The sequence below is a fragment of the Plutella xylostella genome, chromosome 4 (assembly GCF_932276165.1).
Source record: "Plutella xylostella chromosome 4, ilPluXylo3.1, whole genome shotgun sequence".
NCBI lineage: Eukaryota > Metazoa > Arthropoda > Insecta > Lepidoptera > Plutellidae > Plutella > Plutella xylostella.
The window spans coordinates 2,449,147-2,462,650 of NC_063984.1; the positions used below are offsets into that span (position 1 = coordinate 2,449,147).

The 13,504-nt window shown below is 37.0% G+C and overlaps 1 protein-coding gene across 10 annotated transcripts in view; it reads right to left on the reverse strand.

The window, feature by feature from the left end:
- Positions 1–8,109, reverse strand: part of LOC105393908 (voltage-dependent L-type calcium channel subunit beta-2) — a 101,111-nt gene extending 93,002 nt beyond the window's left edge. For 5 of the 10 annotated variants that reach the window (XM_048627129.1, XM_048627161.1, XM_048627172.1 and 2 more), the window contains exons 1-2: positions 7,925–8,107; positions 4,968–5,075 (exon numbers count right to left, since the gene is read on the reverse strand). In XM_048627129.1, the coding sequence (XP_048483086.1) occupies positions 4,968–5,033 (66 nt within the window). In that variant the 5' untranslated portion in view covers positions 5,034–5,075; positions 7,925–8,107. Of the gene's footprint in view, positions 1–4,967; positions 5,076–7,924 lie in introns of all 10 variants that reach the window. The other 5 variants (XM_048627117.1, XM_048627116.1, XM_048627133.1 and 2 more) reach the window with 3 other exon arrangements.
- Between the last annotated feature and the right edge of the window lie 5,395 nt (positions 8,110–13,504).

Below are 13,504 nucleotides of genomic sequence, written 5' to 3' on the forward strand. Positions count from 1 at the left end.
TATATAAAGCAGCAATGGAAGCGGTTCACATGGTAATCTCCGCCGCAAGTTTAGATCCTAATTCGATGTTCAATGCAAATCGGTACAGACATAAAGGGCAGGCTATTTTCGATGGCGAATATAAGTCGGACTGTATATACGAGTTTAAAGAGCCGTCGGCTAAAGTTTTTTTAGTTTATTTCAGGGTTAGTTTAAGTATGTCTGGGCTCACTACGAATGGTTTGTTTTATTATTTAAGTAATCTAGGTGTTGGTTTGCCTTTTAGATAAATTATTAGATTCTACGAAAATGAATCATCTTAAGAAACTGAATTTTATGAATAAAAATGGACACAAAGCGATTAAGTTATAATTGCCTAAGTTCAACGACTTATGATGTGTCACAGGGGAAACGGAATTGGAAATAATCTATGTTTTTAGGGTTCCGTAGCCAAAATGGCAAAAACGGAACCCTTATAGTTTCGTCATGTCCGTCTGTCCGTCTGTCCGTCTGTCCGTCTGTCACAGCCGATTTACTCGGAAACTATAAGTACTACAGTGATGAAATTTGATGGGAATATGTGTTGTATGAACCGCTACAAAAATATGACACTAAATAGTAAAAAAAAGAATTGGGGGTGGGGCCCCCCATACATGTAACTGAGGGATGAAATTTTTTTTTTCGATGTACATACCCGTGTGGGGTATCAATGGAAAGGTCTTTTAAAATGATATAAAGTTTTCAAAAAACATTTTTCTTAAAGTGAACGGTTTTTGAGATATCAGCTCTCAAAGTCGTAAAAAGTATGTCCCCCCCCCCTCTATTTTTATAACTACGGGGTATAAAATTCTAAAAAAAATAGAGGTGATGCATGCTAATTAACTCTTTCAACGATTTTTGGTTTGATCAAAGTATCTCTTATAGTTTTTGAGATAGGTTGATTTAACTGTAATATTATATTTGCTGCTACGGAACCCTTTGTGCGCGAGCCCGACTCGCACTTGGCCGGTTTTTTAACATTCAAACCGAAAGTTCAATCTTTTAAGTACTTTATATACCTTTGTGATCCTTTTACCACGTTGACAAACCCTAGACCAAATCTAGTAGTTTGTTTTCGACGCGCAAAGGAGAAAAAAATAAAAAGGAGCGAAAGTAAACCAATAAGTGTTAAAATTTTATTTTGAACTTAAAAGCGTATTGACAAACAGATACATACCATTACAATAAATTCATTTCATTGAACTTCGGACAACAATAGACCACCATAAATAGTGCACTTTCTTAACTCCACGTGTACAAATGTGGAAACTATACGTTACGTGTCTTAACATTATTTACTGCCCATAAATTTCCTGTTTCTCATTAAGAAGCGTGTGGGTCTTTATGAATGCGCGACTTAAAAATACTACAATTTCATATCTTTTGAATGTTCTTTGTTGAAAATACTTATTACTAGCTATTTCCCGCGAGCTTTGCTTGGTTTTAATAAGGTTTCCCGTTGACATGTCGGGATAAAAAGTGGCCTATATATTATGTTAATCCAGGGTCTCAGCTTCCGTCACATACTGAATTTCATCAAAATGTCTCCAGCCGTTAGCTCGTGAAAGAGTACAGCCATCCATACTACAATACTTACAAGCTTACGCATTTAAAATATTAGTAGGATTCTGATTTAATTGCTATGTACCGTGCAATAGGAATGTTTTGTTTAACCACTATGGTTATACAAAACATTCTGATTGCAGGCTACATTATACTGAGTTATGTACCTAATAATGTCTAAAACTGATGATCAACTTTCATTTACACCTTATAATTACTCCTACGTAATCCTTGATCTTAACTGAAACTTTCATACCCGTTTCAGTAAAAAAAAACTTTTAAAACAGTTCGAGGACATTATAACAACTGTCTATTGTTTCATGGACAACAAACACACTCGCAGAAACTCCCCAAATAAAATTGAGACGTGAATAAAAACAAAACGTCTGTTAGTCACGACATTATCGAGTCGCCATTTTTGTCGTATTTAATTGACTTAGAAAAATGCTCCGCACATCTCATGTTTGCGATATTGTGGAGTAGGTCCTGGTCCTTTAATTGTAGGTTGTTTCCGTGTCAAACAATAAACTAGAAGAATGAATAAGTTGCCATATTATGTTACGGCATGTTATGAATAAATACAAAGTCTGTAAACGTCGCTGTCTTCTCTTATTTTCTGGAATTCAGGACCTGAAAAATACCTACAAGTATTCATACCAGCACTGCCAAAAAACAAAAAAATACTGAATTCAAATTTTAACCGACCTCTTTCTGCTGGCAATCCTATGCCGCCTCTAACCTCATCCTCCTTGGCTAACAATAGATAGTCGCAAAACCTTTTTTGTCTTGCGTCCGTGTGCAGAAAGAATGTAGACAGTACGTTATAATGAGACCGCCGAAATTTATCACCAGCCTCCTTCTTCTGAGAAGCTACTGAATAATTCGTGCGCGGTATGCCGGTTCGATTCCCGTGTGCCTAAGCACAGTTATGTTCGCTATTCTTACGCAACCACTGTTAATGGTGATATTCAGAGCGTTCTTAGGGTTTTTTTGAGAATGTCTTATTGTCATACTTTTTATTTGGGTGCTATTATTTTTCAATTATGTCCAACGAATGCGTGGTCGAGATAGAGTTTTAGGTGTTTGTTTATTTTTATTACGCATTGTCCGGTTACAAGTATTTTTTCTTAAATGAGACTCAAGCTTAACTAATGGTTTTTGTATGTTTTTATGGTACAGAAATAAAATAAAAAAAATTGCAAATCATAAAAATAACTTCCTGTAAGCTTTTTGACAAAACTTTTTTTTACACAAAACTCACTCATACTTTCAGTGCTTCGAAATATCCATATGTTTCAAAACACTGGCCGTATATTCTGGTAGCCCCTGTATATATGATCCTTAGCATATTTTAGCATGGCCGCAGCGGTATGTAGCTTGTGAGATAATGAGTCTAAAGCAAAAAGTCCCCGGTCAGGAATGCTCGGTTAGTTGAGAATGTAATTTTGTTAGCCGCCGGGTTTTAGTATTAGAATACTTTTATTTGTTTCGCTCGGCCTGTTGTTTACTATCGGCGTGTATAGAACGGCGCATTTTGTGGATGGTAAAGGATTTTTGAGAGTGCTATTTAAATATCAATGCTTGTACTTGTCAATTTATATGTCCTGCCCACCTGCCCTGGTGGACAAGGGTAGCGAGTAAAAGGACTCTTGCTATTTTTTCATGTACCTAATGTGTTTAGTTTATGACAATGAAATTGGTGATTGGCGGAGATTTTATGAATTTACCTAAGTAGTATTCGGTGTATATGACTACAGAACTTTACTTATAAGTACATAATTATTTATTTTTAAACACGAATTTCATAGCATATTCCTTCAACTTGTACTTTATTGCAATTTTTATAAACCTAGATGTATGACGAAGCATGTTGTGGATGAAAAAATTGTATTGCTTGAATAAATAAAATAATTTAATGTTTATAGTTAAAAACTTCTTATAATGTTTAAAATATTCTAACAGAAGTATCACATTCTGAAACCCTACTGCCTTGAGCACATTTAAAAGAATTGGTACACATCAATTTCAATTTGGAACTCACAAAACCTTAATAACAAAGAACAAAGCCACTTATCTCCAAATACCGTTATCCGTTAAACCTTAGCCGAATACCTATGAAAATTTGAAAAAGGAACACGATCAGGCATTTGGTCAGACGGCCTTGAGTGCTTCGCGGAACTGCGCGCGCGCCGCCCCCGCCCCCCGCGCCCCCCGTCCCCGCGCCCGCGCGCTACCGCAGCCGGGGCGGGGCGGGCGGATCGTTAGATATTATGCCACTTCTTAGGTTTATGAAAACGTATTATACCTACTTCTTCCATGCATATGAAAAGCTATGCAATTTTGCTTTTATTGTTAAATTTTTTAGTATGTTGCGTAACAATTTGCTAAATTAGGTGCAATATCAGTATCAGCCTGTATATTTTGGTCATCATTATGGTTTTCTTCGGTTTATTGGTTTGATAATTTCTCTAAATTGGATTGGGTTTTTAACTGCAGTTAGGTTATGTGCTAATGTAAATACAATAAAATATTTTGACACACAAATGTTTATACAAATTGCGTGAAACAACCTCATGACATCATGTAACAGTAAATTGAATTTCGTCCTCAATAAGTTTTGAAAGAATGCGTGTTATTAAAGTATGTTTAAAGGAATAAAGCAATATTGCGAATAAAAATCTGTAGATGACTAGAAGTGTGGGTGGCGCAAATGGCCATAAAAGTAATCGTTCCTTTGAACTCTCGACAAAAACTGTACATTTAATTCGCAAATTCTTTTAATTGTACACGACACGGATTACTTTATTGAGAGACAAAAATATTTGAAGCAAATTACTATCAACAGTAATTACCACTTTGGCTTTTCCCAAAGGCGTGTGAGCATCTTAACTGTACAAAGGAAAGGAGTGATCAGCGCAGCCTCGGGATTCGCAACGGCTATAGTGTTTGTTTTTTAGCAACACGCGCCAAATTCTGAGAGAGATCAATTGTGACGAATTGATAACTACTGACTTCCACTTTTGTAAGTAAAAGTAATTATTTTTAGATTGGAACGTTGGAGTACAGATTGAATTAAATGTTAAAGTGTTTTTGAGGCGCTTAAAATTTCGTTTACGATTGTAATTAAGTAGGTTTTTCTGATAAATCTAGCATAGATAAAACTTGTATTCTACTAACAGCTACGAAAAACCTCCCGTTCTTGACTGTTATTGTAAGCTCGGTAGTAGTATTCACACTAGTATTAACACTAATACCCTGATTACACCTCCCGAGTACAGTGAAGAATTAAATGAGTGCTCGGCTGAGGATACTGTCTCGCCCCTCTACTCGCTAGGTGTAATCCTGGTATAATTGAACCTTCAGTAGAAGATGCCCAGAGCTCATACCTGGTGCCTGGTGCGGTGAGAGGCGCGCGCGGGGTCGCGGGGGGCGGGCGCGCGCGCCGCGCTCATCACTCAGCGCACCGCCAGCATGCCACCCGCCGCCCGGCACACCTGCAACCGGAAGTCCGGGTTATGGTCATCGTCATAGCATATAATATAAGGGTAACGTAAACGGATCGCCTTTCTTTTCCTCTGTTAATCAGACGTTCGCGTGCTCGCGATAGAAGAAAAGAAAGGCGATTAAATGTGCTGTGACCTTTACAGCTACCGTACCAACACCGGCACATTCGCAATTAGCCATCGTCGTCTGTCAAACTTCTCTGTCAAAAAGTTACATCAGATTTTACAAGCGAGCGACGCTACTTTGAGGATCGCTAATTGCTATAATGCTGGTGGTGGTAACCCCACAAAAGTAGTCTGGAAGATGAACACATTAAAATTTGTAAATTACGGTTCCCCCACATGACCAACTTAACGTGTATTACTTTGTAAAACCGATTTTTCTTTCTCCTGATTTAAGTACAGTCAGCTGCATAAGTAGCTGTACATTTTTGTACATAGTCAATCCGAAACCGCCTATCCATTCATTGAAACATTGACGGTTCGGCACTTTGACAAGGTACAGAAGTGTAGCTACTTATGCAGCTGACCGTACTTATACATACTTTCCGACCGAATGTTTGTAGACTTTGGCGTCGCAGTACTCGCACTATTGTGATTAGTATTATTTTATGCAGTAGTATTTTCCTCCAACAAAAATTCTATCACCAAATTGTCGGTCGTGTGCAGGCAAAGAAAATGGCAGGGACTCTGAAGACAAACTATACCTTGTTTCACGGGGAAAGACATCTGATACAAACGAAAACTACCCTTATTCAAATGTAATAAAGGTCCTGTCAGATGTCTTTGGCCGAGAAATAAGGTATAAGAACACGGTATCGTAATATGTGTACGAGTAAAAAACATACTTTTATGTCAAAAAAAAACTGCTTCATACAAAAGAATTCAACGGGCTACCATTGAAATGTACCCACCCGTAGTTCATAAATAAGATGAAAATGTGAAAATAAAAACACTGCATTTGATTTAGCTAAACATTAATAGTATCGGAAAATATGCATCAAGTAGGGAAATTTTAGGCATGAATTATTGACAGCTCTAAATGTTTTGTTGCTTTAAGAAAGTGGTATTCATACTTACTATTGATGTTAGTAATGTGTATCTAAAATCAACTTAATCATCAGCCCGTAATCATCAACCGTTGGACATATTATGCCTCTCCTTATGAGTGCACAGTTTCCACGGCCTTCCTCATCCATCCACGACTGGCAACATTTCTGAGGTCACCCATCCAGCGGGCCGAACATCAACAACATAAAACACTAAATTATAACATTTATAACAAATATTTAAATACGAGAGACTTAGCGAACCCACTTGAAAACGAAAATAATTATTCAAATCGGTCATCAAAGTCAAGAGTTGAATTCTTTACGTTCAGTCACTCGACCTCATAATCCCGTAGCGTAGTGAGTGTGACAAAGTTCGATAATATCGAATTTACTCACAAAACTACTTTCCAAAGTAACCGCTGCTCGTTAACCCCTGGCCCCGGGTTCGAAGCCCGACCAGGCAATTGAGAAAGTGTCACTTCGGTAACTAATTATTTTGTATACTTTTTTTTAAAGTAAATATCTACAAATTTACTTCCTTGTTTTGACCGTTTAGGCTGAGTTCTGTGAATTGAATATATGGAAATCAGTAATTGATTAACATTTCACTCGCTATTGCCTGGTTATCAATTTGCATGTGTTGACTCAACATATACAACACATTTTTATGTTAATACGTCAAGTTAATTAGCTTTTTCTATTTTGTTAAGGTTTTTACTTAAAACATGAATAAATACGCAGTACAATCTGCCACGCAGATTGTAAAATGAAATAAGTAAATGACTTACGAACTTTTAATTAATTTCCGGAAAAACATAAAGTACTTTCATGAGCAGATGTTCGTACGCCATTTCCCTACTTTCTTTATATGAGAACAAGCATGACATGGCTTTTCACACGTTGAATATGCGACCAAAATGCCAGGTCCCCGCCACCCTCTCTAAGCACACTGCATAAAGCAGAGCGAATGTCAAATGAAGTGTCAACTCAAATTAGCCGGGCTCCCGCGACTGCAGCGCCCGGAGGCCTCCACGTAAACAGGTCAAGGTCAGAGGCCCCCAAGCAAACAACTTGAGCCTTATTACAAGGACGCTAAGGTCGACTGTTGCCTGGCTGTGTAGGCTTTTACAGAAATAACCTATTCTGCTTCAGGATCTTTCACGGTAGCCTGTTCATTTACTGTGACTAATAGTGACCTACCTAACCTATCCTATTGATTAATAATTTACATGGTTGGGTGTTGTCTTGCCTTTTTTCTCGTGTTTATTCTTAACTATTGTATATTCATTATTATTAAAGACTTATTTCAGAAGACCGGTTAGAATAATTTATACATAAAGATTAAAAAATTGGTTTTTGTTGTAAAAGAGCTTTGTAATAAAGATAACTTTGGACAAAAACACGTATGACGCAAAGCGGTCAAGTTTCGCACATGCGCAGTGCTAGCACCTCGATAATTTTATTACCACTTTTCCTGCTGTTTTCCCAATTTTATTGCCTCTAAAATACATTTACAATGTCAACAACACCTGTGCTATATCTCCCCTAAGTCCGCACATTGCGATAGTGCGGGTACTTCACAATTTGACACAGAAACCTGTTACCATCCCAGCGCGGCTCGCTAATCATTACAGGCTTTCTGAACCTTGAAATTATAATTTCACAATCTCATCACTTAGAGTCGGTCCTAAAGCACCATCTAATAATGGAAACCTGAAGGTTAACCCGATTTCTATAGGCTTTCGAGAAACCCTGAATCTTTCAGCACAACCGTCAATAGATACTCACTTTTTACACAGATCTTCGCGAATCTCAGTTCTATTTCACCACTGAACGAATCCTAGAGGCACAATGAACACACTACTATCACCATACAGTTGTTGGGGTTGCACTTTTGTCTGTTTTTCACGGTTTTCAGCGAGGGCTGAGACTTGCTGAGCGGTTTCGCAGTGACATTTGTCATGTGCGGCGCGCATTCGGGTTTTTCCGCCTATCTTCGGGGGGCTTCGGGTGTTTCCGTGGGGCCTCGGCCGCGGTCGGCGCGTATTGATCGCTCGGGCCCGGCGCCGCGCCGCCGCTGCGCCCCCTGCCGGCCGCCACCAGACCTGATCAGACTTCATTATTAACAGCATCAGAAACATCCCCACGACGTGGATGCCAATTAATAAGAGTATTATTTATTGAATGCGAATTGTTTGCTTGATTAATAAATGGGCAATAAAAATTGTAGCTATGATGGATTGTTATAGTTACTGATTAATTGTTACGTCTTAATTTGGTAACGATAACGTAGGAAGTTGACGACGAAGTCAATTGATATTGACATCCTATTATCGCTTCATTAACACAAGAGACGTGTTACACAAATTGTAACAGGGACTCAATGAAATGACCCCTGAATTTTAATAAGGGTTCATGTTTTATCGTCATTCTTTTCAGAGGGGTTGGGTACATCAGTATTTATGTACCTACTTATACATTTCTCTAGTGATCATGATTCGTGATTATATTTCATGATGATAATTATAGACTCGTAGGTACTTTCCTACCCTTGCGCAATGGTAGCCTAGCGGCATTTAACTGTGAATTAATTAAATAAAAACAGTGCAACAAAACTCCTTGTTCCGAAATCCTGAACCTTTTTGCGGGGCCGAGTTTCACCGCAATCGACGTTCCATTGACAGGTTGTCGGCGGCGGCCGCTAGATGGAGTGCACTTGTTTTTCACTGTCTGAGTGGCTAATTGCGCCATTTTTCATTTGCCCTTCCGCCTCCCCCCGGGAGAGGGCGTTGGAGGGGGCGAGTTGTCCATATTTGGCTGCTTTTTTGCTTTCTGACCTTAATATTTTTTACTTTTTTATAACAATATTATTTGCAAACATTTCATATTATATATCGGGCATACTTTAAATATAAACCTTGTTCCACATCATCTCGTATTTTCAGCAAAGAGCGGTTAATTATCTGGCCAGTATGTGTATGTATCGTCTACAATAGAATTAAATAAACTAAAGTTAGGTCTGTAAAATTTACTCATAATTTTAGGATGATAACCGTGTCTGTCAAATTTTTCAATCCACCTGAAAAAATACTTTCACGTTTTCATATTTAGTATTCGATTCTGTTTCCCGATTCGGCCAGCATCGTAGTGTGAACGCGGAATTACATTTACCACGAGTAGCCGACGGGGGTGGGGACGAGGGGGGCTGAATAACTTGATACAGCTACACTTATTTAAGTGCCCACCGCTTTCACACAATGCTATAGCCTCGTGATTTCTTAGTTAATTTAATTAGCTGAAGACTTCTTAAAAAATACTGATGAATAAGAGCACACAAAATAACATCTAAATGTCGTTATCGTCATACAAAATCGCTCTCAAATGCTGGATATTATTTTTCATCATCATCGTCAGCCTCTGACTGCTGGACATAGGCCAGGGAACACCCAAATATTCCGAAAAACTTTTTTCCGAATTTGATAACTCCGAATATGTAATTTACCAAATATTACAATACCGATTTTTTAAAATACCGAATTATAAAAATGACGAAAATTATAATTTCGAATATTATAATCACGAATATTTGTTATTACGATTGTTAAATATACGAACGTTAAAAAATACGATTACTTTAATATACGAAAAATAAAATACCGATTAATTATAATCACGAAAAAGTCAAATCCCGATCGGAAATATGATAATTCGTGATTTTGACAAAAAAAAACATAATCGTCTTTAAAACTTCAGAACCCAAACCAAAAGATAGGTGCGACGACGAGCAAAGCGAGGAGGAGCGTGTTAGGTGCACATAGATATCGAAAAACAAAGCGGAGCGCAGCGAAGCGGAGCGGAGCGTTTCAAATATAGAGTATAACAATTGCTATGATTGTTATGGTGTTTAACCTTAAAAACCTTAGGACCTAAACCTAAAGATAGGTGCGACGACGAGCAAAGCGAGGAAGAGCGTGTTAGGTGCACATAGATATAGAAAAACAAAGCGGAGCGCAGCGAAGCGGAGCGGAGCGTTTCAAATATAGAGTATAACAATTGCTATGATTTTTATGGTGTTTAACCTTAAAAACCTTAGGACCTAAACCTAAAGATAGGTGCGACGACGAGCAAAGCGAGGAGGAGCGTGTTAGGTGCACATAGATATCGAAAAACAAAGCGGAGCGCAGCGAAGCGGAACGGAGCGTTTCAAATATAGAGTAAAAATATTGTTAAATAGTAAACTATTTGTAGTATTTGTTGTTAAGTTAACAGAGCAAGCCTACAAGATCATGAAGCTGTTCAAGCAGACCTGGATGCCTTATATCGCTACTACCTAAATAACAAAATAACAGTTAATGTCAAAAAATGCATGTGTATTAGTTTCACTCGAAAACCTAAGCCCTCCTATTTCAATTACGCCTTTAATGGTAACACTATCGAGAGAGTCAACTCCGTCCGGGATCTCGGTATCATTTTGGACTCAAAATTTCTTCTCTCTGAGCATATAGACCACATTGCTAACAAAGCATATAGGAATCTCGGGTTTGTACTGCGGTCTTGCAAACCATTTACTAACATAGGAGCTATCAAATCGGTTTATTACGCATATGTACGCAGTACTTTGGAATATGCTAGCACCATATGGTCTCCACATTATACCATCTACAAAGAACGGCTTGAAAAGGTACAGAAAGTCTTCATAAATCACCTTAACTTTCGTCTACGTAACTCCGCTAATTCCTACAAGGATGGTTGCCGTATCAATAACGTAAATACCTTAGAGGAACGACGTACGTTGCTTGACATGTGCTTCCTGCACGACCTCGTCCACGGGCGCGTGGACTGCGCGGAGCTGGTGGGCGGCGTGGCGTACTGCACGCCGCGCCGCCGCACGCGACACACGCCGCTGCTGCAGGTGCCATTCCACCATACCAACTACGCTACCAATGAACCCATCACACGTCTTACACGAACTTATAATAAAACATTTAGCAATATCGACATATTCCTTCATACCAAATTCTCATTCAAATCCAGGATTCTTAATCAGTTGATCGAAAAGCAGTAAGATAAATTATGCCAATTGAACTAGTAAGTACTGCTTATAAATAAGTAGGTAAATTATGTATTATTAATTGTATATATATACATGTATGTGCGTATGTGTGTATGTAGGTATATATGCATATACATATCACAATTATGAATAATAGTATAATAAAAATAAATATGTGTAGTGTAGTAATAAATTGTGATTATTTATATATAATTATTATTTTATACCTAACTATGTATTATATTATATTACATCTTTACATTATAATATTTATAACTTATAATCTATTTATTCTTCTCATGTATGCTTTTTATATGTATTTCGAAACAATAAGTTGAATTATGTAGGTATAGTTTTTCAGTTATGCTCATATTTTAATTTAAGATTTTAAATTTGAAATAAAATAAAATTGTTAAATTGCACAGTGTGCACCTTTGTTACTATGAATGTTTATGAAGGAAAATTTGTAATTGGCCTTACTAAATAACGATGTAATAGTTTATAAGACTTTTGTTTACGCTGTAAATTTTCTTAATAAATAAATAAATAAATAAATAAAGCAATACAATTGCTCGGATTTTCACGGTGTTTAACCTTAAAAACCTTAGGACCTAAACCTAAAGATAGGTGCGACGACGAGCAAAGCTAGGAGGACCGTGTTAGGTGCACATAGATATCGAAAAACAAAGCAGAGCGCAGCGAAGCGGAGCGGAGCGTTTCACATAATATGGCTTAAAAAATATTGTTTGTATACGATAACTATTTCTTGTTAACTAAGAAACATTCGGGAATTTGTATTTTCGGAATATTAAAACTTCGGAATTCGTAATTTTAACAATTCGATAGAATAAAAAATCGTACTTGTGAAACATCGAAATAATAATATTCGAAAAAAAGACTTTCGTAATTTTAATAAATGTGTTGTTTGAAATTTCGTTTATAAACTAATCGCGATTTTCGTTATTCGGAATCTTAAAATTCGGGATTTTGAATTATTCGGAACTATGAAGTTCAAAATTTTTAAAATCGATATTTTCATATTCGTAAAAAAGTAATTCGGAATTATGTAGTGTACCCATATCGAATCTCATTGATCCAGCGGGTATGAGAGCAACCCACAAATATTCTGTAGCTGCCTAATAACAAAATTCTTGTTGACAAAATATTGGGTTCAAACAATCGGAGTTATTGATTGAATTTTGGGTAAACAACCTCAAAATTTTCACTTTCGCAACAATTTATCCAACTCTAAGTACGTAAAATATATTATGTGTTTCTATTTATGCATTATTTTTATTATTTCGGAATGTGTAATCTTTATAATTTATCGACATTTAAAACATTAAAATGCTGTCAAAACCACACCGTTACTGGATATTACAATATTATCCCGTTAGAGCGTAGATATGTTTAAAATTGTATTATTCTTGAATTTAAATGTACTAAGTATATAGAATCTTTATCCAAGCGTGTCGGAGATAAATATGAGACACTAAAGTGTGTTTTGGTCTAGGGTTACTCAGTGCTGAGAAAGAATACTTGGTCAGTCAGAATAGCGACAGAGTGCCCAGGGTCGTATAAAACCGCTTTTTTTACGTATAAAAAGTACTTACAGTTGATACGTTCGGGGATGCTGCTGGCTACCATGATCTAAACTTTATGCTTTCAATATTTTTTAAATTTTCTAATATATGAAATGGTTCTCTTTTTTATAGCGACTGGGTTTTTATAGGGGTGCTGGTGATGGCGTCAATGTATGAAGGAGCATTCCTTGCCTTCATTTCAACGTTCCTATTGCTACGGACGGCAGAACCAAACGGGAAATATACAAAACAAGCGCATATTTTTGTCATCAAGCACATTAAAACTATGGATCGTATCAAGCCGCGTCTACACTTGTGTTCCGTTACTCGACATTGCGCGACGACACTAAAAATGTCGAAATAGTCAAAATAATTCGAAAGTTGAGAACATAAAAGCGGCAATTCCGAATATAAGTTCATCTTAATAAGGCCTCAGATAGAAACTTGTTGCCATTTAATTAGAAAAAGGTGCATTAAAGTTGAGATATGTATCCGGTGCGATATGACGCGGCTTACCGCTCGCGTAGGATAAAGAAATGATAGACAGGGACTTTTTATTTAAGAAAAAAACTTTGGATGAGGAAATTGCTGTTAAATACGTACATATTGTAAAATGACAATTGTTTGATACATGCAGTATTTGTTTAAAAATAAGTATTTCATAAAAATATTACCAATACAACTTTTACGCTACAGATATTAAGAATATAACTGAAATAAAAATAAATAGCA